The 24,258-nt window shown below is 39.8% G+C and overlaps 1 protein-coding gene across 1 annotated transcript in view; it reads right to left on the bottom strand.

Annotated features, from left to right (window-relative positions):
- CDH8 (cadherin 8) overlaps window positions 1-24,258 on the bottom strand; it is a 360,027-nt gene that overhangs the window by 196,244 nt on the left and 139,525 nt on the right. The window contains exon 3 of the mRNA XM_018562829.1: window positions 17,156-17,450. Within this exon, the coding sequence (XP_018418331.1) occupies window positions 17,156-17,450 (295 nt within the window). The remainder of the gene's footprint in view (window positions 1-17,155; window positions 17,451-24,258) is intronic.

Raw genomic sequence — 24,258 nt, 5'->3', positions numbered from 1 at the left:
CTCGCACCGGTTTAACCAGATAAAGAAACCCTGGAGGGGGGGGGGGGGTAGGAGATAACTGCACTGTGACCATTTGTTTAACCCTGGACAATCCTTAGCAACATTTTTGTTAAGTAATCATCATTTTAGAAAGTTACTATGAATTCAGTTTAAACTGTATTGCTATTATACACAAGAAAGGTATCAACTTTAACTGTCATCAAAGATTTTTTTTATCACGATATAAAAAGTATTGTTGTCACTACATTGCCAGAATCTGCTGTGAAAGACATTGATGCCATGGGTCTTATGCCGCCGCCCTCTTAGGCTTCTGGGTAATTATGTTCAAAGCTTTTTTCCCCCCTTCAACACAAGTACATTACATCCTCCGTGAAAACCCAGAGAGCTCTCAGAAAAAAAAAATTCAGTCTGCAAAGGCTTTTATGCTCTTACCTTCAACAACAGCAGGAAGTCTTTTTACATGAATATTAAGACCGAGTTTTGTCTACCTATTATTTTAAGGAAAAATATGATTTTCTTGTTATCCTCATATGCAAGAACTAAATCACAGCAGGTCAATAAGAATTTAGTTCATGTAATAATGGCAGTGCTGTGATTCTATTGAACTGAAACAAATTTATAGCGCTCTTAAGATTCTGTATTTACCCATTGGCGCAAAACAAAAAAAATATAATATTTAAATAGCAGCATACAGAAAATCTGGACCATGTCCGCTAAAGACCAGGTAGAATAATGTGTCTCTTTTGTACAGATGAAAAAATCATTCAAAGTCTGCTCCACAGGCAGTTACCCAATCTGTTCTAAATGTCTGGTTTGCAAGGGTACAGAGCTGCTGTGTTTTTTTAATTTTTTTTATATTATCTAGAGAAATTATCTCTAATACTCTCACAGTTTGTGTGTAATATGACATTGTTTCAGCTGGAGACAAAGGCCTGATTTACTACACCAAATGAACCAGGGCAGGGGTAAATAGTTACGGGTTGGCATGGATATATGGATGCACATGCATCCAGCAATCATGATTCCTTTAACCTATACATCTGATCATACCCCAATGTTCAATGCATACAGTGTGGTCCTAGTTACCAGTGTGCATTGAACATCCAGATAATGCTGTGATTGTTCCTTCTGTTTCTATAAGGTTCGTTATGAAATGTGTGCATCAACATTTTTTTGTAAAAATCAAATACAATTAAATCTGAACTCAAGACAGATAAAAAAAGAAACAGATTAATGTAGCTCTGTATTCATTATGACATCATAAAATCTACTTTTTAATGCAAAGCTGTGTAAGTACCTTATACTGTGTTGGTATTTGCTTCTTGTACTCCATGTACAGCAGAGCTCAAAGAGAGGGAAGGAGAAGCAGTTCAAGGTGCCAATCAGGTGTGCATCAGGTGTGTTGCACTGCAGTGAGCATGCTGATAGAAACAGAGAGCAAACTGACTTAGAAATGGGGTCATCCATTTGCAGCTCCTCCTCTCACTGTCCAGTCACAGACTGGGGAAGGGACATGACCTGTAATTTAATTCAACTACAGCAGAGAAACTAAAAAAGGCAGAGGGATGAGCTCAACAGTGTGCAGCTAAGGGGATACAAATCTTTTTGTCAGGTTAAACATCGTTTGTATGTATATTTCATCTGTGTGCGTGTAACTGTTTGCCTGTAGTTTAGCTTTAAAAAATAATGAAGGGACCCACTCAATAAGAAATACAATGTAGGTCAACAGCACCTATACCCTGTTGTTGGTATTGATAGTGGCACAGATAAAAAAAAGCAGTCAATGTACAGATATTTATTACTAGAATATATAATTGAAGCAAAGGTATAAGAGGTTGCATGAGGGTTGGTACTGGAATGCACATGTACACAAAGATCTGAGCTTGCACAATGCAATTCCTTCCTATGTATGTTTCAATAGGAAACAGTGGGGGCATGAGACATCCACATGCTTTTTGTGGGTCAGAGAGTCATCAAGAGGGAAAAAAAAGATAAGAGAGACAGTCGGTGAGTCTGTGGCTCCAAAAATAAATTGGCAATGCCACTGCTTCCATGTTCTATCTTCTTTTTAATTATTCTGCATTTTTTAAAGGCTTCAACATACTCAAAAGGTTTGTTGAATATTCCCTTTGCAGGTGAACATTCTCTTGTCCTTTAGTAAATCAAACATAGTTCAGACATGGCTATAGTGTATACTGTATAGTTAAACACTTGTACGTCATAGATGAACAATTAAGGACTCCACAGCTAAAACAGTCCGAAAGAAGACTGTATTGCCCATATCAACCACCCAGATAGCCCTTACATTTCTAAAAGTATGAAAGAAACTAGATGCTTTGTTGGTAAAGGCAACAGAAGTATTCCTTCAGGCATTGTAAACCATGGGCTCACACTTTGTAGGACACGTCTCACTCGGCTGGTTCGATCCAGGTCCACAATGATACATTTCTAAAAGCCAATTCTGTAATCAGAACTCTCTGTTCCATAAACAATGTTTCAGTTCATTTACATCTTCAATGAGAAATGGAGAACGATAGAGAAGTGGTGGCAATTTAATTCAGGGCTGACTTGCCAAACACAACCAATCATTCATCTTGATTCAAAGGTGGAAACAGTGACTCAGTGATTAGACAGTTGAATAAGCGCTGTGATTTAATCAATTGGCAATAGATTCCAAGATAAAGTCACCTCAGATTAAATTAAAAAATGCCAAATGCCTAAAATTAAATTAAAAATTAGCCCTAAATTAAAAGATTTAAAGCCTGAAAGACAACGAATGTTGCCAGGAAGGTCTTAAGAAGGAGATGTCCAACTGCACCAAATTTTAAAATAGGCTTCTAGAAATGTCATCCTGGTTATAAAGTACATGTACTTGCCAAAAAATAAATGTTTACATTTATTTAAAAAAATCCTACCCTTGACAGATCCTCTGTCAATCATATGATTTGCATGCTGAACTATGGAGAGATGAAGCAAAACTCTGCACAGAGGGAAAGTTTCAGAGAAGTATAAAGGAGAACTATTAGGTGAGTGATTTCCACTCATGAGAAAAGTATGGGAACTGTCATTGCGGTAAGAATGTTAGTTCTCTGAGTCTTTTTCTGAGTCTTTGTCCTGGAACGAAAAATACATCTAACAGTGTTTTACACTTATTTACAGCATGCATGTTCCAGGTCTGTAATTTAAATGCATTAAAGTGTATTTCCACTTTTGCAGCCAAATTCATATAGCACCTATTTCATATTTGTTACATGTTCCCAATCACATAGCATCACTTTTTTAAAAATAGCATCTTACTTGTTTTAGATGTTGTAAGGAATGAAAAAATCCTGCTTGGTTCTCACTGTCTGGGGGGGTTGTGGAATTTTTGTTTCAAATATTTAGCCCTGTCTACTGTGCTGGCAGATTTAATTATCACTTGTACACTAGAATTGCTGCATGGGTGGATGCATGGCTGACTAGATGAGTGGATGGATGAACAACTATTTATTTATGTATTTATTTATGTATTACAGGTATTCATATAGCACTGACATACTGGCCATTCACATCAGTCCCTGCCCTCCAGGAGCTTACAGCGTAAGGTCGCTATAGTGCACATATAGAAGGCCAATTTAGACCGGAGCCAGTTAACCATCCAGCATGTCTTTGGAGTGTGGGAGTACCTGGAGGAGACCCCCAGTGCTGCACGACAGAAGTGCTAACCACTAAGGATAAATAGATGGGTGATTGAATGGATGGATTGATGGATGGACGGACTGACGGGCAGACACATGGTTGGATAAAAGGGATAGACTGATAGATTGTCCCACAAAATGGGTTAACCTTAAACATTTTACACAACCCTGTGCCAGAATAGCTTAACTCTGACTTTAAGATCTGACATAAAAGAGACTTCTTCATTGATGTGTTGAAACTAATGAATTAATCAATAGAAAAGCCTGCGTGGATAATGCTGTCCTGAGGGTCAACATCTAGGTGTTTTATTGCCAAAAAGACATTAACAGCAGTGACCTTTACGCCGACGGGTCGGGATGGCTATTGTAAGGGGGAAATCCAAATTGTATTTTGGCCACAGTCCAGCCTGATAATTTCATTATTCTAATCGTCAGATAGCTCGGAAAAATGCTTAACCTTCACACGACTGATGCTATTATTCCGAAAGACACAGAGAACCATACGTACACATACTATACAGGAAAAACTAACAGAGAATTTTAAGAGCTGCATTAATATTAAATGTGTCTTTGATTTATTGTCCGAGTAGTTATGAATTTTTGATACACTGATGATTCACGCTTTTCTTGCAGAACATTAGGCATCACTTTCATAATACCATATTCAATACATGTCCATTACAGGATTGGGGATTTGCTGCTATACGATCATTGTATTCTTTATGTCAAACAAATCAGAGCTTTTTGCTCTCCATAAAAATATGCTGAGCAACAATGCAAAATTACAGTGTACATTTGCAACATCTGCTTCCCAGCAAACATATTTTGCAACATCTGCCATCTTCTTTACCAATGTCTTCACGCTACACGTTTACCCTCTGGGCTAATTTCCTGCTGACCTTGGAAATATGGCCCGTTAATTAAGCAGTTTTGACTTTGTGTTCGTGTAAATGGGAAAACTGAACTGAAAAAATTAAGGCTTAATGGTATTTAAATAATGGGTAGCTTCTTGTGCAACTGGGTTGCCTAAAGGATTACTGTAGTTAGAACAAACTTTGGGGAGTTAAACAGACCAACAGTTTAGTGTAACACATCCTAAGCAAATACTTGATGCAGCGAAATGGCTGCTATAGAACCAGGCAGTGACTCCTTTAACTTCAACCCTGTCTGCCTCTAGCATGTGATTCCTAAACAGGGAGGCATGTCTGTGACACAATCTATTTAATACCTCTCCATATCACAAGTGCACACGAGTGGCAGTTGGAGTCAATGAAAACAGAGTCGCTGCTTCATTTTTAAGGGCTCAGAATCCAACAAACAGAGGTGGACATACCATTTTTGTAGACAGCTGCACAAGGGTTCTTGTACTGGATCCCAGAGGTTATTTTATACTAGATTGGATCAGCCAGGTACTGGGATTCCTCCAGCTATCATGCAGATCTGGATCTGGACTCAGGTCACTTCTAGAACAGGTAAGATTTGAGTAATTAAATTGTTTCACTTCAGCAGTTGTTGAATTGAGCCACCGCAGACACACATAGTTTTTTTTTCTTTGCACAAGGGCCCTTTGGTAACTATGTCCACCACAGGCATTCCAGTTGTTAATGAAAATATGGACCACATCAGATGTTTGCCTAACTTCTGCACTAAATGCATCATCTCTCTACGTCCACAAACGCTTTTTTAAAGTATCAGTCCACATAAAACTGATATTTGTTAGTTTGGTAGATGAGGGAGTGTTAAACCAGCTGACACTTTATTATATCATTGAAAGACTCTATTAGTGGAATTGCTTCCTTTGAGTTATTGGGTCTACACAGCTGATGTGTCCATTGCATGAGACTCCCACTCTCACAGTTGATCTTTCATTTGTTTTCTATCATATATATAGTAACAGTAGTTGCCGCGACACGCAAAGGTGGTGAAACACACAAAAATTCCCAGGTGGACAGAAACAGAGGCAAGAATTATGGTGCGTGCATGTGCAGATACCTGTAGAATCCAGATGTCTGCATTGTTTCCCTCAAACACGCTAAAGAAGCCCCATTACTTTTGTATAAACATGGAGGTGAGTAGACAACCTGAGTCGAGAATGTAATTGTTAATGCTGTTGTTTTCTCTGCTCCATGAAAATAAGAGAGCAGGGACATGCACGCTGTAACTGCAGCACTTCCTGCTATTCTTCCTAGGGATCCATACACAAAAAGTATTACTTAATTAGGTATGTGTTAGTTCTGCATTGCAATATTGACTGGCATTGATTGCTAGATTCTGATACCATTGGAGGTCTACTGTCTAAGAGACTTAATACTATTTGTTTAAAAAAACACAATATTGATTCATGAGAAAAAAATATTGATTTGTAAAAAATAAATACACAGTCAAATAAATATTGCATGCCGAGGAATGGTTATTGCATGCCTGTGTGATATTTAAGCATCTGATTTGTATGTATTGATGACAAATAATTATTAAATAAAATTACAAACATGGTCATACCAATTTACACAGCTTAGTGAACTGATGGCGTAGAACACTAAAATATGGCAAACCAGTTCACGTGAATCAGAATTTTCTGGAAATTCCAAATAACAGTCCAAATGATTCTGGTTTACGGCAAATAATAGTTCAGGTGAACTGGTGTATCTGCTGTTGATCCAGTTCTCTTGCTGAACATAAAAAAATGGTCCAAATAACTATTTACTAGTTCCCTGTGCAGATCCCCCTTCCCTCACGTTTGCTGTATCTCACCGTATCCTGCTTATACTGACAAAGAAGGATATGATATGACAATATCCACTTCCTGGGATATCTATGTCCTTATAAGAAAGTGTAATGCTGAAACCAATATTTATGGATGTGTACTTTCTCCTCAGCTGCACTCTGTGGCTCTCCCCGCCAACCTCCACATACATTGGTGTACATGGGAGACTCTCAACAGACTGCAGTGGATGACTCATCTTAAACAGACACATTAGTCTGCTGTCATTCCTCTACCTGTCCAAAGAATTCTGTTCTCACTTGTGGGAGTAAAGTTCAGAAATCAAGAAAACCTGTCACTGAATCTTTCCAGCATTGCATTTGTATCCATCATGAAAGGTAGCCCCCAACCAGTGTGAAGTGTTAAGACAGTGGTGTGCACACCTGGGAGTTAAAAGGGTCTCATCGAAGACTGCAATGCCATTTTCAAGTTGTCAGTACTAGTTGGCAGTAGTAACTTTTAGTTAAGCTTGCTATGCAGTGTTTGAATTTTGGCCAAGTTCTGCTGAACTTGAGCAGTGTGTGCCCCCACAGAACCTCTCTGTTCAACAAACTCAACAAAAAACAATCTTTCAATTGACTGTTGTTGAAGCAGGCCTAAAACTTTTTGGGTGAACAGTGTCTGCATCTAGTCAGATGGATGAAGCTTCAGCTGATGAACACAATAACTACAGTGGAAGACTTATCCACCCATAATGCTTACACCCTTGGTTCTCAACTGGTGGGTCGTGACCAAAAAGTGGGTCGTGACCCAGCGTTCAGTGGGTCCCCATGTGCTTTCCACTTTTTTCAGCTTCCCCTTAGCACAGAACTATCAGTTTTCGCTCCAAGCAGCCATTCAAAATATGCTGTTCCGGTGCTGAGTGTCAGCTTAAGGTGGGGTGAGCTAGGGCTATGGCCGTGAGGAAGCTCCATCCACAAGTACATTGCTTACAGCTCCCTTGCGTATCCTGTAGAGATGCCTGGACTGGAGTGATTTAACATTCTGGCTGCTGGCACCTCTACAAGGTGTGAAAGGGAGCTGTACAAGTGGATGCACATATGGATGAAGCTCCATCACAGCTGCCTACACTGGACCCCAGGCTGAGGATCCACTCCAGTTCTCGCAATATAGGGAGATTGGGTGGATTTTCATTTTTTTTGGAGTGCGTATGTGTGTGTGAGAATGTATGTTAGTGTGTTAGATTGTGTCTGCGGTTGTGTGTGTCTGTCAGTGTTTTTGAGGGCCCATTAAAGTACAGTGCGATTTACGCACTTTGCCACGCAATCGCACCTACCACACGTTCTGGTGTGAGAGGTGCATTGCATTGCCATTCATATGAATGGCACCCCAAACGCATCTACCTCCCACAGTTATAACGCAAGGTACCACAATGCCGTGCATTCCATTGCAGTGCAGCTTGGGTCATGACTTAATGACCAAGGACAAATGTGGGTCCTGAGGTTACACAGGTTGAGAACCACTGGTTTAGACCATAGGCTGAACAAAATAATCTGTTAGTGTATGGGCAATCTTAGCTTGGTAGTCAGCATTACTGAATGTCATCCATCTATACAATTGCTGTGTGTTTTACCTTCTATTTGTGTCTGTTGCACCTCCATTCTGGTTTGTATTACTGTTGGATGTCACCAGATTCAGGTAGGAGCTGTACCCACATAGTTATAAACCCAACACTTACAGGCAGGGGCTTAACTACAAATCTTGGGGCCCCTTGGCTAACTCTGTCTGTAGCAGTTGGCAGTGTCGACTGTGACCATACACGTAATACATGAAGTATGGTCAAAGACAGGCAGCAATTGTAATTGTGCAGACAATAATGCATTTGATCCAGTTATATATTCTTTAAATAAATTCATAAGCTTTGGGTTTGGAATAAACATGGGCTTGACCCAGCCCTAACCTGACCGCAGTTTGGCATAAGGGAAAACAAACTGACTATATTTGGCCAGTTATCAGCGAGACATACTGTATATCAGCCAGAAGTTTGTCATTTAACAGCCATAGCAATACTGCCATAACATTACATGACAGATCCCCAGCGCTACTAGAATGTACACTACAGAGCCGGGGATCCTGGGTGACATCATTGACCAAATCCAGTTTATGCATTATGTTCCAGCAGTGTCGGGGAGCTATAATTCCCAGTGAAAGTAGCAGCAGAGTAGCTGTTGTGGGAGTGTGTCATAAAACATGTTATGTAAGGAACAACAAAACATGTTACTTCCATTACATGTGTCATAGTTGTCTAGAAATTTGTATAAACTTTTGCTAGGTTTTTGCACTGTTAGAAAGTGCAGAAGCTGACTGAGAAGAATAGGAAGTGATTTGATGCACATATACTATTTGTGTACTGTGCCACATTATTCATGTTATTGTTCTAACCTTGCATCTATTTGTTAGTTGACATTTAAGATGTCATTATTGAACATGGGGAATTATATTTAGCAATGAATGAAAATATATATGTCTGTCATCAACATCTTATATGTAATCCAATGCACAAATAAGCAGACAAATCTAATTTCCTTTATATTCTGCAGTAACCAACATACAGTATATCAGCATGTACTAAATCCTGGGTTGTCTCCCTCTGGGCACCTAGTTTTACACCTCTCCCCCTAGTTTCATAGTTTCAAAAAATATGGGGGAATATAAGGGTTTTTGGAGGGGTGTAAATGACCGTCCAAGAGAGATATGTTAAAATGATTTTTCAAAATGCATTTGTGTTAAATACTATTATAAATACATTCATGATTCAAAACAAACATAATAAAACAAAACAGATCCCTGCAGAGGATATGTTTGTATATTCACTGATTATATAGCTCTAAAAATCCATTTGGTCCGACATATCATGATATTATTCAATACTGTCCAAATTTGGTTACATTAATGTATAACAAGATATTATCCTAGGCGTGGCTTATCTTAATAGGCCCCGACGCGTTTTGCCATTGGCTTCATCAGGGGACCCACTGAAGATGGATCTATTAGTAGGAAAAGTATCTTCATTTAGACATACATCACATCAAACATTCATTAATTCATATGTCTACATCTATAATTCATGCAATGTCATATTCCTATATGTAACCCCATCTGGGGCAGATTGGTCATATGTAGTCACTCTGAGGACATCTAGTCCTCCATTACTCACCATGCAAGGTTGATTTGCGATATGAGGGAGAAGTGCCCGGAAAGCCAAAAAGGGGGTGGGCGGCGGGTGACCCCAAGGTTAGCTCCACGGCCTCCCTGGTTTGTCACACCTGGGACCCCGGGGTCATATAGAGAGAGACACACGGCACCAAGTCGTCCAGCCACAGTCACCAGGAGTAGTTTATTCTAAAGTGAGATGTTAAAAACACTATATTTTTATTGGGTCTCTCTGTTAGATGGAATCCAATTGGGTATGTACTGTGTCATAGATGTCATCCAACAGTTCTTCTCTAAGTTTTATCTGTATACTCCATGTTACTTAGTTTGGTTTGTTTTAGTTTCCTAGTATTATTTTGGTAGGTATCACACTTATCTCAGCTTCCTGAGACAATGGCCAACCCTGGCTTTAAAAGCTGCAATAATTCTTAAAGTTTATGTCCAGCCATTTTTGAGGTGAAAGGAATAGCCTCTAGCCATCCAGTGAATACTATTCCAGTGACAATGGTTTCACCAGGCAGGAAATGGGGGAGATTGTGTAACTAGATGGGTTTGTCATGTTTTCTACCAGGGACTAGTAAAGTCAGACTATACACATATCTGTTGTCTTTGGATGACTAAGGGAAACCAGGATTAAAATGGACTAGCTTTAGTAAACACAGGTGTTTATGGATCATGGTATTATGGAAGATCATCAAAAATCTTTGTGTTTAGGGTTAGGAAGTTCCTTCAATATGGCAGTGCAGCCAATTACAATGCATATTACTAATACCGGCCATTACACAATACATTTTGAATAGGTTGGTTTGGTGTAATGCTATGCTCTTAGACTCTTTATTTGAATAATCCCAAACAGGGACTGATTTACCAAAAGGCATATAATATAAGTTTATTTAATATTGTTGTAATATTGGAAACCAGGTTAGGACTAGTAAAACAAAAAAAAGAGAAGGAGGTGATCCTGGCAGAGGGAGATAACCGTGGGGTACCATAGGGGTGCCATAGGTTACGTGCACATGTGCAAGGGAAATCTGACCCTGATCCCTAAGAAAGAGTTTTCCCTTCTTCATGTCTCTTCTGATGTCTCTTATCCTTATTTATGAAGAAGAACCAAAAGCAATCCTAAATTGTTGTGGGAGTGCTTAATATCAAGTGTCAATGGGATCAGCATTCACAAGTCAACAATAAGGTTGATCGCACCTGCCAAGGGTTACAGTTCTAACAGTACTGAAATATAAATGTGTTACACGACTTCTTTTTCATTCCATCAACAGAGATACTGATGCTTGAAAAGCTCAGTAAACTATTCCAATCAGGATCATTGTTCTCAATCCAACAACCTAATCATCAAACAAGAACGGAGATCTGCCTCAGAGTCGGAATGACACATATGCTCATAAACATGCCTTTACTGTATCACTGACAGTCTGCTACAGAAACACCAGAATAGACGAGAGAACTAATGTAAATATAACTTCTTTTGTTATGGGTTTCATCGATACCTCAAGCCCCCAGTCATCAGTTTTCATATTTAATCATGATTCTCTAGGCAATTTTAAACCATTGTTAAATTGTAAGTTTCTGCAAATAGCAAACTGTGACTTAGAATAACAAAAAGTTATTGAATCCCTGGGTGAGCCTTATTGATTGTCACTGGTGATTGCACTTAGCTTGTTTTAACATCATGCGGTTAACCCTGTCCTGCAATGCTCTTCAATAGTTACAGTAGCTATGGTGTATGTTAGTTCTAGGCTCTAAAAGTTGTGGAGCTCTAAGTTCTCACTCAGAACAAGTGCAAACCCTGCAGCTTCCCTAAGGGGCCCTATGTTGCAAACTGTACCACTATTGCACCCTATAACATTCAACACCCTACTGCAAGCCCCAAATGTTTAACATTTACCCTTACACAAGCCTTTAACCTCCTCTGCCATCACCTAAACATTTACTCAAAAGAGAATTATGGGGTAAGTGTTTTTCCCAATATTTCTCTTTAGGGTCATCGGAGGACATATACTAACATCCTCTCGTGAACCAAAGCTCAGTATATAGCCCGCGATATACTGAGAGCGCCGCAGCCAGGACAGATCCCAACAATGCTGTTGTGATTCACCTAGCTGCGTGAGTGACAGCTGACTGTCTATCTAGAGGCAGAGCCGGCAGGGAGCCGTTACTGGCAGTCACCGCTCACTGCAGGGAGACAATAAGGAAGTGAGCGGATGTTTCTGCTCACTTCCCGATCAATAGAGCTGACCGGCTCTAACTATGAGGATGAGTGGAAATCACACACGTCATAGTTCTCCTTTAATAATAATTTAATAATTAACCCATATCTCTTAACCCTAACAGTAAATTCTGACCTACCTTGACATAGTAATTAAAGGGGGTCTTTGACACTTAAAGGATGGCTGTGCCTTTGGTACAATTTGTTCCTTAAAGCATGGCCCCATCCCTCTAAATGCAGCCTGCCTGGTCCAATATTTACCTCTGTTACTATTCCAGATATGCTTACTATGTGGCCCTGTCTGGAGCTTCAGAGCCTTCACAAGGATGAAAGCAATCTTCCTCACCCCAGTCCACTTCATCCTGCCCACCACAGCCTGATTTATTACTATGGGGGGACAGCCATACCCCACAGGCCCACTGGATGACACCATAAATGCAAATCCACATAGGAATGAATTGGCTTGTACCAGGGAGGAGAAGAAGAAGATCACTCAGGACTATGCACAACACCTATCTTTTCTGGGTATACCTATGACCTTAAAAACAATAACAGGTTATTTGCTTGATATTAGCTTTACTGGGCACTCTATATATGGGATTTGCTGTGCACCATACAAATAGCCTAGATTGACTGTGATATGTACATTATACTCTTGCAACACAATTATAATATGATGTAGCCTTCAGCAACCTCCTGGGAAAGCATACCTTTTAGCTTTGAATCACATTGTGTTTGGCCTTCATATCCTTACTCCATTGTGATTGTCAAGAAAGATGTATCAAAGCAAAGACATGATATAAAGCCAATATATGTGTGGATGGGTATTGGGTATAGGCTTAGAGAATAAATGTACTAAGATTGATAATCACAACACTTAAACAATGACATGCACTGTCTTTTAACAATTGCTTTTATATAATAGGTATGTGAAAAAGCAGATGCCATTTAAATGATAGTGTAGTACTCTAAAGTTACCCATTTGTTGAAAAATGCTATGTTAATGTTCAAAATTGATAATGGGATGTGGGTACATAAGAATTAATTCTACATAAATATTGTCTATACGCTATATTGAAATTAGATTGTAGAATGGTTTAGAAACCCTCTCAGGTTTTTATGGTTGTCTGGGCCCTCAATGGGGAAATCCACCCCCTGTGTTTGTCATGTTTGTCACATGTTATGTGTGGACATTGTTACCAAGACTTAACTTGATGGAAAATCCAAAATTATGAGTTTTCACTTGAAAGAATGCAGGTTTAGTTTTCCAGTAGGGACACCTGTTCTAATGTCAACTATATAAGAGAGAATGCCCCTCACTTTCCAGAGATCTCCTTGCACTTCCCTGTTGTGTCTACAGGACAGGAAATGATGGGAGATATCCCCAATGTGGGATTTTCTCTACTCTTATGAAAAACTACTCTGAAAAAAACTTTTTTTTTAGATAGGGTATAAAAACATAAATTGCCTTTAAACATATTTAAAATATTTAAATGGCCAGCTGGGAGCTTCTTAAATGTAACAGGGCATCTAAAAATGGCCTGTTTGCCCCGCCCACTCAGGAAGCTGCCAAATTTAAAACAGGCAGTGATGTCTGTTTACATACAAGTGGTCCAGCGGCTATAGAGATGCCAGATCGCTTGAATGAGGTACTGGTCGGTGCTCCCCCCTTCGCAGCAATGGTCCTAAGCTCCGCTGTGCCTGCTGTGGGCTGGGGACCAGCACGGCGGCTCTGTGACAGGGGATCAGAGGGAGTTCAGCACACGAGCTCCCTCCAATCTCCTCTCCAGTGTCAGAATGTATGAAATTATGTATATTATGTCACTTCCGCATTCTGCTGTCACTCTACGGCTTCAGAAGCTGGAGAGAAGCTGATGAAGCAGATCTCTGCTTCATCAGCTTCTTTGGGGGTCCCTAGGTGACCCCTGATGTCTCCATAAACAGGACCTGTCACATCCTCTTTGCTATCACATAGGGGGCTTCGTAAAGTTAACTTTAAAAAAGTTGCAAAAAAAATTAAAGTCACTCATAAAAAAGAAAACACAAAAAAAGTTTAAAGTCCCCAGCACCACATACACGCGCACAAACATGCGTCGGCTGTGCATACGTGCGAAAAAGACAATTGTGCCCATTATGCCGCATATGTTACATATCACTGCGAACGTCAGACCACGAACAATAATTCTAGGGCCAATATTCACTGATAACACTAAACCGATGAGTGGTAAAAGCTTGTAAAGCATCCCCTATGGCCAATTTTGGGTATGGAAGTTTTTTGCGATTTCATGGGTGTGCACAATTTTAAGGCTTGACATGTTTGATTTCTACTCTACCGACATGAACATGTCTTTTATATTTTACCCAAAAAATGGGTAATAATAAATGTATTATAACATAATGTAAAAAGAATGTTTTTAAAAAAAATTTAGGTAATTTTTCCTTAAAATAGTAAATAATAAAAAGCCCAGTTGTGATTAAATGCCAACGAAATAAAGCTCTATTTGTCCCGCAAAAAATGGTATAAAAATTATTTTAGTACAGCGTTGCATGACTGGATAAATGTAGTAAAAGTACTGTAGTGCTGAATACTGAAAAATGGCTTGGCCAGGAAGGGGGTGTAACCTGGTCTTTAAGTGGTTAAATACAACCTCAGCATTCATATTTTTTTCTTGCATTATTTAATGTACAAACATGTGTGGCTTAATGCCTCTCTTGTATGTGACAGGTGCACTTAAATAATTGAATAACCACGCAGATGAAGAATAAAACCAGTGGATTTGTGTTGTGCTGCAATTTATACCTGGCAATACAGATTACCACATGTAAGTGGTAATATTTGCATCCCTGCCTGTATAGTTGATTGATAAACATGTAATAATGCACCAGATGTTGCTGTCAAATGCATCAGAAGTCAATTAAATATCGCAAAACAGAACAGTGAATCTGAAGGAGCGCCACCACAACCACCTTACTTACAGATGAAATGCTCGAGAAATAAAGCTGGCTTAATGAAGCATCTCTACACCATTTAAGTAGTGGGAGCACTTATGTTTCAATCACAACAGTTCCTCACTTACTGTTCAATTAAAATGGAGAATGCAAATGAGGTAAATAATTGAAATAACTATCCACAACAAATGACTATTGGTGGAGAAAAAGTGAATTTAAATGGATTTTCAGTTTAGAATCTTAGATTAGGGAGTTTGTAAAAGTAAACAAATGAGGGTGGTGATAGTGGTGGTGGGGGGTTAATTGAAGATAAAGCAGAGTTTGCAATATGCCAATCAGTTAGTAAATGCTCATCCATATTTTTACGCTGTACTTGCATGCAGGTGTGCATATTCACATGAGATGGTTTAGTTGGGGTGCAAATGGTTACAACCTATGGAAACAAAGAACATTTTCTGTCCGGTTTCTTAAAGTGGACCTTTAAGCTGAATGTTACTGATTTGTGGCAAGATCAACACCAACAAAATCAGAACAAAATAAAGAGATTATCTATTATTTCTCCAGAACCCCTGCATGCTTGACCTGCTGTTACCAGTCAAGGCAGAGGGATGGTCAGATGATCACATGATCTCAATGGTTCCAAATTCAGGCAGAGTCACTGACTGGCAAGCCCTGCTTAAACATAGCTTCTGCATGAAAAATGGAGGTGTAAAGAAAAAAGGAGATAGCCATGGGATGCATGATGGTGTGCATCCATTACATTCAGGCTGCTGCTTCTTTGTAAAATATTCCCCTCTTCTGGCACTGTGAGAGTTAACAACTGGCGCTCCTATTCTGCAATGGTGTGCTGTTGGCCTGTCCCCCTCTGCTCCTTTCACCATTCACAGAGCTTGTATTAATACTGTATTATCACACAAAGCATTGCGTTCTGTGAATGGACAGTGGAGATTATGTCATTCAACTGCTACTCCTCCATTCACAGAGCTCAATGCACTGTAAGGTGACTATGGGCATTTTGGGACATTTTCTACATTGAATGGGCTTGAGTTTACATGTCCCTCACCAGGTATATAGATATTTTCATTTCCTTCTCTCACAGTCAACAAATAAAATGTAACAATTTTCCAAGTATGAAAAGTGGAGTAAGAAAAGATCTGTGTCACACCAACAAACATATAATGTGTTTGCTTTCAGTGTCCTAGAGCTTGCTAACAACCCTGTCACCATTCTCAGGGCAATAATATTGGTTGAAAAATTAAATTCTTGCATTAGCTTTTTTTATTCCTAATGTCAATCTTCTGATAGTGTCTGCATTGGCCTATAATGCACCTTAGGCTAAGGCAGGAGTAGCTAAACTCCGGCCGTCCAGCTGTGGTGAAACTACAAATCCCATGATGCATCTCTCTCCGGAAGTCATGTCTGTGGCTATGAGAATCTTGGAATGCCTCATGTGATTTGTCATCCCACCACAGTTGGAGGGCCGGAGTTTGGCTACCACTGGGCTAAGGTAATCATCTATTTCTATTTGTAAGGGACTGTCTCAGGCAGATGTATAGTGTTCCCATCAGGCCACCATCCCATCTACTGGCCTAGGAAGCTCTGTTTTTATTTTAACTTTATTGCTTGCAGGATTCCAATGGCTCTGTTGTACATTATACAGTCTGCTCTTTTGAAAGACTACATGTTTGACATTTCCAGCCTTGTATAGAACTCTGTGGCACTCCCTAGGCACTGTAACTACTTGAAGCAGAGATATAAACACAAGGGAACCAAGCATAAAACTACTGGGCCCTAAAGCCAAAAATGTAAACAGTTATACTCCACAGGGAGAGACCTTTAGCACCTTCCAAAATAGGTTGCATTTGCGGTATCAAAGGGTTCTTCTGTGGCTGCTAATGAGGGGAGGGGACATCAATGTAACAGATTATTTACAGGTAAGTGTAGGGTGTCCGTGGGTGAGGAATCCTGCAAAGAGTAGTCAACCTGTTTGTAGCTTTCAGGAATCCATTTATTTATTTGAAAGTATGAATGAGGATATGAACGAGGTTTTTTGGTGGGCACCCCCTTCTTCAGGCTTCTGAGGATTATATAAGCTTGATCCAGCTGGTGACTGCATTGGTTATGCCTTGGACCATTAGGAGCTTATATCATGGTAAGTACTCCATTCAAGGCTGCATGTCTAAACCCTAAACCTTTATAAAGTGTTTAGATCTTCTTTAAAAAAACAGGTTACTATCAAAATCATCATTTTCACCTGACTCATCAGTAAAGCATATATAGAAAAATGTGCAGTCAATAACCATTCCTAGAATTTAAATAATTCAGCATAGGATACATAAACACAAATTCATACATCAGGATAACTACATTAGAGGATTGTGCTTGCATACATACCCACAAGGGACATCTCAGGGACAGTGGCATGGTACGGCCCATTAAGAAATTCTGGTGCGTTGTCATTGATGTCCTGAACTTTTATGATGAACTCTGAAGGTGGTTCTAAAGGTTTGTTCGTATCTCTATCCACGGCCTGTGCTGTAAGGGTGTACTCAGCCTTCTCCTCCCGATCAAGTCTCTTCATTGCGTGAATATCTCCCGTCTTGTCATTGATCACAAAGATGGTGCCGGCTCCCTCTCCAGAAAGAATGTACTTGATTCTGCTGACCCCAGGATCCAAGTCTGTGTGAAGCTAAAATGACAATTAGCATTCTGTTAGTGCTGTGGCTATCAATAAGATCCATTTGCAACTGTGTTACTTTGCCCTGGAGGATGGCGATCATGAGTATTGTATAAGTAATTGACACACAACCAAATGAAGCAGCGGTTTATAATAATACTCCCAGTACTGCTGTAGTAACTAATCATAAGCTGTGACAAGTTTTAAACCTGCTCATAAATAGCATCATTTCTTATGTTTTGACATAAATATGTAGATTTTCCTTTCCTGTTTTTACATGTATAAAAAGATTAAATGGCAAAACTTATTGAACTGTCATCTTGAAGTCAAGTTATAGTGGAGATGAAGTATCAAAACCTTTAGTCATTATGACACACTTCAGGCAAACAGCTAACAATAGGATAAATTCATTTGGAAACTGGTTCACCTTCCACAGGTCTTGAAAATGCTTTAGAACCAAGCAGCACAGCCAGGTAGTCGACTTCCACTGCAGCAGCACAGTGGTCAGAAACTGCTGATTGGGCAATGCAAGAGCAACAGCACACCTATGCGTCTTCTCCCTGCTCACTGCCCCTGTCAGCATGTTCTCTGCCAGCACATGTGCACTGCAGGAGACCCTAACTGGCTTGTAAGGATTTCCCTTAGTCCTTCCTAGTCCTAGTGTTGCTATTCAGGGGATTACAGGAGGATTATATGAATACATAATCATGTATTTACCCTTGTTGCATTACAAAAAGACATTCACTGATCATCAATGAATGCAGAACGTCATTCACATTCCTTTTTTTTTATAAAAGCCTGAAGATCAACTAAAGAAGCAGACAATCAGTACTTGCATGTACCTCTATTTATTTTCCCGAATTGCCCAGAAGCCCCTAAACTCATGGCACTCAGTATACAAATATCAGATCTTAGCAAAGAATGGTAAGTAGATCCTGCTGGGAAGGGGAGCTAAGTGACCCTTTTTACTTTGCTCTGTATGAACACAGGAAAGAGATCTCTCTCATTTGAATATGTATAAAATATGTAAAAGACTACGGTCCTTAAAGTGTATGCAAATCCTAACAATTATTTTCTTCCTCTTGATCTGTAAAATATACCACTGAAAGTGTTTTGCTATATTGGTTTGATGAGTTGATCCTACCAAAAATGATGTGAGCTGATAACTTCCTTCATAGATACAGTACAGTGGGCGAGCATTGTCACCCCTGGACAGGAAGTGTCTTACTGGCAGTTCACCACAAGAGTGTGTTACTTGGAGCTCACCCTAGGACAGGAAGTGTGTTACTGGTAGCTCACACCAGGACAGGGTGTGTGTTACTGGGAGCTCACCCCAGGACAAGAAGTGTGTTGCTGGCAGATCACCCCAGGACAGGAAGTGTGTTACTGGGAGCTCCCCCCAAGACAGGAAGTGTTGTACTGGCAGCTAACCCGGGGACAGGAAGTATGCTACTGGCAGCTCACCCCAGGACAGGAAGTGTGTTACTGGTAGCTCAACCCAGGACAGGAAGTGTGTTACTATCAGCTTTACTTTATGAAAATAAAGTAAAGTCTGAAAAAGTTAACTAATGCACTCAAGACATCTAAGGATTGGTAAACTGCAATATATTTCATATTGTGTTGTACTATTGCTTTGAGTTCTATTTGTTTTAAATATTCAAAAATAAAATCTCCTTCTGTCAGATTTCTGTTCAGCCTGGAGGCAGTTGCAAGGTCTCCATATCTTGGTTAAATGGGAACATTGTCTCTGCAGTTGTTGTAGGTTGTGATCAGGCTTACGTAGGGCACTGCAAATTCCCCTTATGGATCGTGACTTTGGCCATTATACAAGGTCGTTCGTAGCCACAGGCTCCTTCATCTGTCTTTAGCCATGGCAGGAACAACCAGGTGTGTTGTTAGGAATGTATATTTCCTCCTCTGCAGCTACATGACACCGTCCATGTCTTCATATTGCTTTTTACCCATACTGTTATATTGTGGAGGAGTGCAACGATAAAGATGTGCAAATTACTTTAACCCATAGTGACCAATAGAAATGAAAAAAAAGAAGTTGATTTCTAATTGGTTGCTATGGATTACTGTGCTTTGCATATTGCTGTCTGCCTTACTGAATAAGCCTTACAGATGTGGAAAGTATTTTTCTTGTTACCTACAAAAAAGTAAGAAAACTATATACTGAGTATGGAAGAATGGAAACTTACAAATAATAATAAATGATAAATAAAGTATATTTTAGAGGCCAACATTTTATTTGTATTATTATTACTATTATTATGTAGTACATTATATTCTTATATTATAATAATTTTTTTTGTTTTGGATAACCAATAACTAAGGGAATAATTAAAACCATTATTTGTCCTAGTAGGAAGATGTGTCTTTGTTTTCAAAGACAAAAAAGAGACAAAAAAGGAAGTGACATAAGATCTATTCAAAGTGAGTGGGAAAGTTGTCACTGAACCAGGTATGCCCATTGGAAGTTTTTACCTCCATTCTTGTTCTGGGGACAACTGTAATATTTTGGATTTGCCATCACATTCTGTCCTAGGTACAATAGTCACCAGGGCAAATAGGTTGCATCTCCCCATCAGTGATGCAGCAGCTTAATGAAGCAGCAGTGCAGCAAAGAAAAGGTGAGTATGTTCAGCTTTGGAGTAAATCCGCTGCTTTTTCCTGCTCGGGCAAAGCGCCTGTTCATTTTTAAAGCATTTTTCTTAATCCTTGAAGTGAGGCTACCCCTGCACTGCAATGGCTACGTGCCCATTTTTGTCTAGGTTCAAAAATAAAAAAGTTATCCTCACAGAGCCGGCTTTCTCTTAGGCTGGTCCTTCCAGTCTCTCTCCCCCTCTGCCATGGCGGGATATGAATCCTCGAGTCATTACATCAAATGCACTGTGTATAGGACATGAGGATGCCAAGGGACATACTATCGCTGAGGAGACAGGCAAGAGGGAACGCTGTTACAGGCAGCTGGCTCCCGGGATCAAGTGAGTATAACTTTGTTATTTTTGAACCCAGGCAAAAATAAGCACTTAACCCTTGCAGTGCGGGGGTAGCCCCGCTGCAAGGGTTAAGACAATGTTTTCCCCATGGTTGTTCTTTAAGTTGAGGTTGAAGGTATCTAATCCCAGGAGCAAACATTTAATATATCGCACCTTGCCAGACCTTAAATGTGGTGACTGAATTTGTTTTATTTTTGTTCTGGTTAAGTGCAATTTTAGTAAGTATGGAAAATACATGGTGATCCTGCCAGAATTCCAATGTCCTTGCAACTTCCTGTACCCTAAATTGAAATCTTAAACAATGCTATCAGCTTTCCCAGATACAGATGTATCCCCTGCACTCCTTACAGCATTTAGGACCATACAGTAAATGGTGGTGCTCGCAGTGATGATCATGGATAGTGCCATGCAATACCAAGTCTTGATGCAGCCATATAAGGCCGGCGACATCAGCACAAGCAACCCCCCACTTTGTTGAGCCTGCAGCTGATTTGGCAGGTGGCCTCATGGCACTTCTGGGTTCAGAGGAGCTAAGGATTGGTCTGAACATGATCTCTTCCCCAGAAAATAAGTGTGTGTGTGTGTGTGTGTGTGTGTGTGTGTGTGTGCAGGATCACCAGAGGAAAAAGGAAAAAAAGCCTGAAAAAAAGTAATACAATTATGTAGTCACCACATCTAAGGACTGGTAAGCTGCAATACAATATAATGCATATGCAATATATAGATGCTAAGTGTAGGGTTTGGTTTGCAATCTATGTTAAGTTAAGTGGTTATATTCAAATTAAGAATCATATTTATATCTGGGATTCCACTGGGATAGTTTAGTGAAGCATATAGATCTCTAACACTAAGCCCATGATTGGGTGAAACACATCAAAGGGGGGTGGACCTTGGGCAGGACCCCAGTGATGTGGTCCAAGCTTCAATAAACTATTTCCAGTGGAATCTGTTGTGCGGACAGCTTTTCTTCTCTTTGTATGGGCTCATACTGGAGCAAGGATGTGCTTCCATCGGCAAGCACCTGGCGAATTCCTTTCTTGAGCTGCGGAGAAGCAGTGCTTATTTTGTGTGTTCTCGTTGCATATTTATAAAGTAGTTAATCTGACATTCACCAAATATTCACTGCAGGTTAGTCTTCCTGGAACATTTTTTTGTTTTTTTTAATGACTATTGAACATTTGGTGAAAGTCACATTTTCTACTTTATAATTATGTCCTTTTTACAGTAAGTGTCTGTGATTGGCTATATTTTTTTTTGGGGGGGTGGGGGGGTTTGTCAGATTCATTTTTCAGGTTTCAGAAATTATTTTTTTCAGTTTTGAGGACAATTCTTATCCTGACATTTCAAGAACCAAAAACACAGAAAAACAAGGTGTACCAAATAATTTTTTCTTCTCGCACAAATACTTAGACAAGGAATACATCTCCTATTTTCTTGTAAAGGACACAGTGATATGAGAATACTTACTAAAAAAGCCAATGTCATTCCTTTTTTTAGAATAGACACCAACCACTGGGCTCTATGTATGGACTCCGCCAACACTGTCTCGGTTTATTTCTGTAAACTTGTAACTTTGACTTGTGCTAGCTGAGCACCTGACTGTCCTTATGTAGAAGAAAGAAGGACAAGATTATTAAATGTTGACTTTTCTGGGACGATTGCCTCATCTAATTAGCTAGGACAGGCTTAGGTGATGTCTGTGTCCATTTTTGTAGGGGAAGAAATTGATATATTTGGGACTGCATTAGGCAAAAAATTACTTATTGCCAGCCACTAGTGAATTACATCTGGGAATAAAATATATCCCTCGCATATGGCTTCCTCACCGGTCTGAGTTGATAAATGGTCTCTCAGTTTCTAATTGGTTCCAATTTATTTAAAGGGCCACTAAACAGAAATTATTGGTTGGTTCCTGTTATTTAATTGTTTTTACTAACCTTCAATATGTAAATATTTCAGGAGCTCACTGAAACTTGTATGAAAAATAAAGACAGTAGAGTGAGGAACAATATTTCCTGACACCCAGACGATTTTCTAGCTGGCAATCCAATAGAGCAAAACCAGAACCTGTCATTGTTAAAATATATCTAAACCCAAGAACAAAATGTTATTTTTACAGCTCACCAGTCCTTAGATGTGGTGGCTGCATTTGTTTTTCTATTTTTCAGGTGAGAAAACATCCTATTAATCCTACTCATTCTTGAAAACTGAACTCCGGTGCAAACATCTAAATACTGGGATGAAATGCATATAAGTGGGTTATTTTATCTGACATTGGATCTGTTAATCTGTCCATTCAGTAGTGAGATTTATACTTCTCTGCCACCAGCACAGCCAGGAGAGTGACACACTTTACTGTTAATTAATTAAGTTTTGTCATCTCCCTATCCAGGAGTGTCCCTGAAGCTTGGGTGGGGTGGGGGTGCTGGTAGTGTACTCAGTCAGAGCAGCGGGAGGTGGGTAGAGAAAATAGTGCTCTCTGCATCTGTGCATCTGCCTGCCAAGCTCTTAGCAACCTGGAACACTCTTGACCCATCAAGCTCCTGGAAACCACTGACGTCACTGGTTGCCAAGAGCTTGACGTGACGCAGGCCAGAGCATCCAAGGTTGCAAAAAGCTGGGTGGGGAGATGTGTATGGTCCTCATACATCTCCCCACCCAGCAACCTGGCCATAAAAGTGTCAGCAGGCACACTGCAAACATTGTACAGCAGAGTGACATGGCTGCTCTGCTGTACAATGTTTGCAGTGTGCCTGCCACCATGTGACCCAATAAAATGCTGCCTGAGGAAACAGCCTCAGGTCCCCTTATTATAGGGACAACCCTGTCCCTATCTTTTAAAAACAGATATTCCAGTTCTTGGAAGCTGCTGGTGGTTTGAATCACCCAACTTGCTTTTTTTGTATATTGCTAGTCTTACTCCTCCTTCACATGGGTAAAGGCTTCAATGGCTACATTGGAACTCTGGCAAACAGCAAATAAAACATATATCTTTACTCTTTTACTTCTCAAAGAGTTTGGAATTCTGTACTGCCAGAGATTTACAGAACTCAGCCACAACGCAACATATTGAGGAAAGTAACAACACTGTTTTCTGATGCAATAATTCAGCTTCCTATGTCATCTCTCTTCCTTCAGCCTGCTCACTGGACAATGACTCAACATCATCATCTCTGGCCTATGGGCAGAAATGTGATCCAAGAAGCAGTAAAGCTGAAGCAAGAAGAAGTGAAGGTGAAGTAGGAAGTAGACAGACCTTCTTGGCTATGAATTCTAGCAGAGATTATGTAAATCACCAAACTAAAATGGGGTATGCATGGCTCTATGCCTCTATGAATGAATTTCGGTGGGCTCATCAGTAACCATGTGTAACTGACTTTAGGCTGAAAAAAAACTACAAATCCTGTGGCAATTAAAACAGCACATGTATATGTGCGTATGTGTGTTTAGCCGTTTGCTTGGAGTTCCACTTTAAATATTGTCATATAATGGAGTTTGGAAGCCGTCAACATCACTGGTATGAAGGTTTCTCCTCCAAAGCACCTACGGATCTGACCCAATGTAATTTTAGACCTTTTTAGATCCAAAACCAGTCTATTACTGAATACACATGAGTTAATTTATTTGCAGCGTTTCACGCCGAGAGATGTGTGTGTATACAAACTGTGGTAATGGATTGGTGGTTTCTGAACATCGCTATGTGTTAAGAAAACGACATGAATAGTTGAAAGAGTGGGTGGGTAACATTATATAGGTCAGCAAAAAGATGAAGGCAAAGTAGCAGCCATGTATTCCGGCATTTATATATATATATATAT

This window comes from Nanorana parkeri, unplaced genomic scaffold (genome assembly GCF_000935625.1).
Source record: "Nanorana parkeri isolate BGI_ZX_2015 unplaced genomic scaffold, ASM93562v1 scaffold604, whole genome shotgun sequence".
Lineage (NCBI taxonomy): Eukaryota > Metazoa > Chordata > Amphibia > Anura > Dicroglossidae > Nanorana > Nanorana parkeri.
The sequence above is the reverse complement of the archived record's forward strand: the minus strand, read 5'-3'. Positions and strand labels throughout refer to the sequence as shown.